Source organism: Montipora capricornis, chromosome 8, assembly GCF_036669925.1.
Source record: "Montipora capricornis isolate CH-2021 chromosome 8, ASM3666992v2, whole genome shotgun sequence".
Lineage (NCBI taxonomy): Eukaryota > Metazoa > Cnidaria > Anthozoa > Scleractinia > Acroporidae > Montipora > Montipora capricornis.
Window position 1 is genome coordinate 6,317,514 of NC_090890.1, and position 5,000 is coordinate 6,322,513.

The window sequence follows — 5,000 nt, forward strand, 5'->3', positions numbered from 1 at the left end:
CTTGGATGAACGTGTCTGTTTCCAGCGAACTGACATCTTCAATGTGTACTGCTCGGCTGTTGAAGCATACGAATATGCAGCCATACACTTTGACTGTACTGCGGCTTCGTTTAACGTAAAACGGTCCGAAAAAATCCAGACCCGTGTACGTGAACGGAGGCTGGTAGGGTATTAGCCTTTCTTTGGGAAGATCAGCCATAACCTGTTGGAGAGGAGGCGCGTTACGTTTGCGGCAGCTCAAACAACTACTTAGGATCTGACGCACGAGAACTCTTCCCTTTAAGATCCAGAAGCGCTGACGGATTACGGATAGCACATGTTCACGACCTGCATGGCCCAGGACACGATGGTAGTAGCGAACTATTAAAGCGGAAACGTGATGGGACCTTGGAAGGATCATTGGGTGTGCGGCCTCAAAGGCAATTGGGGCCCGGTGAATTCTACCGCCAACACGTATCACATCGTCAATTAAGATAGGACTGAGATTGGCTAACTTGCTGTGACGTTTCACTTGCCTGCCTTCCTTTAAACACAAGCACTCCTCGAGGAAATGCTGGCGCTGAACTAACCGCACGATTTCTCGACCTGCTTGCTGCAATTCCTCCAACTTGAGTGTACTTGACGTGAGATACTGACGAGTTTCCTTTCGAACTCTCTTCACAAAACGTAGGACCCATGACATAACTCTCAGTAGGCGGGACCACGAAGAATAGCGTTGCAGCGAGAGGTCAAACTGTGGTGCATATGAGGTAAGCATAACAGTCGATGACTTCCGTACTTCCACATCGTCATCTTGGAGATCCTCTACTGGTACATTGGGCCATGTATGCTCAGGTTCCCAAAGGAACTTGGGACCCAACCACCAGCGACATCCAGCGTGAAAAAACTGAACACTAACACCTCGTGACCCATCATCAGCGGGGTTTATGACACCGGGAATATGATGCCACTGCCCTGGGGAACTTGTTTCATGAATTTCGGCAACACGGTTAGCGACGAAGGTTTGAAAACGCCTTGTCACGTTTTTGATATACTGCAAAGATGTCATTGAGTCGGACCAAAAGAAGGTTTGACCCACTGGTAGATCAAGTTCCCTTAATATTATCTTGCTCTGACGAGCTGCTAATACTGCGGCTTGAAGTTCAAGGCGAGGGATAGTCCACTCGCTAATTGGCGCATTGCGAGTCTTTCCCATAACAAAGGAACAATGAATCACTCCTTTCTCATCGGCGAAACGCAAATATGAAACTGCTGCGTAACCGCGTCTGGACGCCTCTGCGAAGTTGTGAAGCTGAACAGTTGATGAGTTGCGAAGTGACTGAACCTTGTAACACCTTGGGATGCCAATGGTGATGACACGTGGTAGCTCCTCTAGCCAAAGTTGCCATTGTGAGAGGTACGGTTCCGGAATTTGTCGATCCCAAGGGAGTTTATCTCTCCAGAGTTCCTGCAGCAGAATCTTAGCGGAGAACACAAAAGGCGAAAGGAATCCTAGCGGATCAAACAGCGAACTAACTATGAAGAGCACCCCTCGCTTAGTAGGCGGTTTTCCTGATTGTGAAGCTTTAAACTTGAAGGTGTCCGACTGGGCATCCCAGAACACACCCAATGCTCGCTCTAATGGTAACTGATCTAGATCCAAGTCTAGCGATGGATTTGCTCTCAACTCTGGTGAGATAGATTGCAATACTTCCCGGCTATTGCTCGCAAACTTCGTGAGACGGAAGCCTCCTTCCTTCAGCAACTTGGTTAGGTCCGATGTCAGATGAACAGCCTGTTCTGTACTTGGAACGGACTTTAACACATCATCAACATAGAAGTTTCTACGAACTGTTCTGATGACTTCAGGCGAGTATTTTCGTTCGTTGTCTTGTGCTGTCATACTTAAAGCTTTGTTGGCGCAACAGGGCGAGGACTTTGCACCAAAGATGTGGACCAGCATCTTATAGTCTTCTGGTGTGTCATCAATACTACCAGGCCACCACAAGAATCTCAGCGCATCAGTGTCACTTGGCGTCACATTGGTCTGGTAGAACATGCCCTCGATGTCTGCGGAAAAGGCGACTTCTTCTTCACGGAAACGAATTAAGACACCAGTGAGGTCATTGGTAAGACAAGGTCCTTGCAAAAGCTGTTCATTTAAAGATGTGCCATTGAATCTTGCGGCCGCATCAAACACTACCCTCACTTTACCTGGCTTGTTGGGATTTGTTACCGGATGATGGGGAATGTACCAAGTGATGTTACTGACTGCGGCAACTTCCTGTTTGTTCAGCTTTCTAGCATACCCCTTATCCACACAGTCTTGAATCACATCTCTGTACTTAACTTCCAGCTCTGGATCACGACGGAAGCGCCTTTTCAGGTACTGTAATCTTGCTTCAGCTAGAGGTCTGTTGTAAGGCAGTACAGGATTGTCATCCCTCCACAGAAGGCCCATCTGGTAATGGCCATCCAGCAGGCTAATCGAGTTGTCAATAAGTTTTAGGGCTCTTCGATCTTCTACCGATAATGGTTTGGTTTCAGACCTCGCAGTGCCATAGGATTCAATCTTCCAGAATTCCTCGAGCTGGTCGTTCAGGGAAACATCTTCACTACTGATGAGGTTAACCTGTCCCTGGCTGTGGGACTGTAGATTTGAGAAGCCACCGAGTATGCTCCAACCAAGACAAGACTTGATGGCAAGCGGTTCATTTCGGTTTCCCTTTCTTACATCAAGAGGTACGAAGACTTCTTGAATGTTAGTACCTAGTAGGATGGAAATCTTCCTCCTTTCCACCTCTGGGAAACGCACTTCCCGTAAATGTGGCCATTGCTCTAAAGATTTTGACAACCTTGTATGTTTCAGGGGAATAGTAAGATCCTTTACAGCCCATACAGGGTTGACAGCAATCACATGGTCGTTCTGGCTATCCAACGATGCAATTTTGAAGTTAACCTTCATACCCCTTTCTTCAACATCAGCACTGTTCACTGTCGTGAGAGAAAGCTTACTTAGTGTTCCTTCAATATTTAGCAACTTCACAAGAGAAGGGTCAACCATGGTTATGTCAGACCCTGAGTCAATTAGACCATACGTTGTGATTTGACGGCCAGAATTGCTTATCACCTTCACTGGAATAACTTGAAGTAGCACCTCGGAGGAATTGACTACTGGATTGACTGAATGTGCTGAAGTATTGCATGATGTACCTTGGTCAGCCAACGAGTCCTGGTTGACTTCATTATTTTGACTCACAGTTCCCGAATCAACTACTTCCTTTGGTTCATGAAAATGTAACAACGTGTGATGTGCCTGTCCACAGCCTTCCACTTTACACCTGATTGTTGACTTGCATTTTCTTGAGTTGTGTAGAGATGAACTGATGCAGTTAAAACATATTTTGTGCTGCCTGACAAAGTCATTTCTTTCCCTCGGAGATTTGGATTTAAATGCCTCACACTGGTACAGGCGGTGGGACTGGCAACACATTGGACAAGGCTCACCCTTTGCGGCTGTCATGTTAACAAAAAAGGCGGGTTTAGGGGTCACAGGCGGCTTGCCCCTAGACTTGAATTTAGAAACCACGTTCTCACGACTTCCAGCACTGAAGAAAGGATGGTTCAAAATAAAGGCTCGCTCCCTGAGGAAGTCCACTACATGCTTGAAGGTAGGCATCGCATGACCTTCACCCTCTAGGCGCTTTAAACGTTCAGCAAATTTGGCTTGCATCCACTTAGGAAGTCGCATGATGACTTTCTCAAGGTTGCCTGCATTCATTTCATTCAAGTATCCCATTGACTTTAGGATATCATAAGTAACTTGAACCATGTCTGCGTATTGCTGCAAGCTGTCCTTGTCATTAGGTTGTATAACAGGTCCTCTAGTGAGAGATTCCACAGACGCTCTCACTACTTGAAATGGCTGACCAAATCGGTCCTCCAACGTCCTAAGGGCCTTTGCCAAACCACCTGGCAATGGCTCGTACCGCTGAACTGCAAGAAGCGCAGGTCCCTCTAGAAATTGTAATAGACGGGTCATTTTGACAGCATCATCAAGCGGTTTTGTCTCCACCAGTTGCTTGAACCTCTGGCGAAAGGCAGGATATTGTTGAGGCGATCCATCAAACTTCTGGACTCGCACATGAGGGAGATCATGAGAAGCACTTATCCTTTCCATTGAGGACATAATAGCTGTAAGGCTTTCATTGACAGCTGCACTAGACATGTTAGGCATGACTGCAGATGGCGTGACCGTAGACGGTGTGACTGAGGTCACAAAGGTCAATGGTTGGCATTCCCCTTGGCAATCACCTTTGACAGGTTTGGGCACATTACTCTCATGAACAGTTGGCTTAAGCTGCATTTTTGGAACCACAAGTGGATCACTAAAACAGATTCCTCCAGTAGCATGCATGGAGGTAGTAGCTGCGGGGTTTTCTACTGCAGGTGTAGACGTGAGAGGTGGGTTCATAACTGACACAGGTGCAGGAGTAAAGCTACTAGAGATCACTGAAGGCAAAGAAGCGACTGGAACTTCAAGAGGTTCCACGAGTTTGTCCTCTGGGTGAAATTCTTCAACTTTGGGAGACCACTTAATACCATCCTTTTCATTGGTCAGTTCAGACATTTCTTGTTCTGCCAGGAAGGCCTATAGTTTGGCTAGTTCTGCCTGATCTCTTGCGGCCACAACCTCTCTTGCGGCCTCTAATTTGGTCAGTTCAAGCCTATGTTCAAGTTCCAATTGCGTTCGTTTAATTTCCATCTGAACTCTTTTCACTTCGAGCTCAACTACCCTTCTACTTCTTTCTTCAGCTTGTTGTTGCATCAATGCTGCCCTCGCAGCTTGGACCTTAGCTTCACGGGCTTTCGAACTAGACACACTTAATCTCGAGGCGTAACTTTTTTGGGATTTCACAGATTCCGGCTGGGAATGTTTCCCTTTCTCGATTATTTCTTCAGACACTTGATTATTGTAAAATTCGACAGCATCAATAACAAATCGCTCAATCTTAGCGTTG

General features: G+C 46.6%; 1 protein-coding gene across 1 annotated transcript in view; it reads right to left on the reverse strand.

Annotated features, from left to right (window-relative positions):
- The window catches only part of LOC138013622 (uncharacterized), a 5,379-nt gene extending 770 nt beyond the window's left edge, over positions 1-4,609 (reverse strand). The window contains exon 1 of the mRNA XM_068860715.1: positions 1-4,609. This exon is cut by the window's left edge and continues 770 nt beyond it. Coding sequence (XP_068716816.1) covers positions 1-4,609 — 4,609 coding nt within the window.
- Between the last annotated feature and the right edge of the window lie 391 nt (positions 4,610-5,000).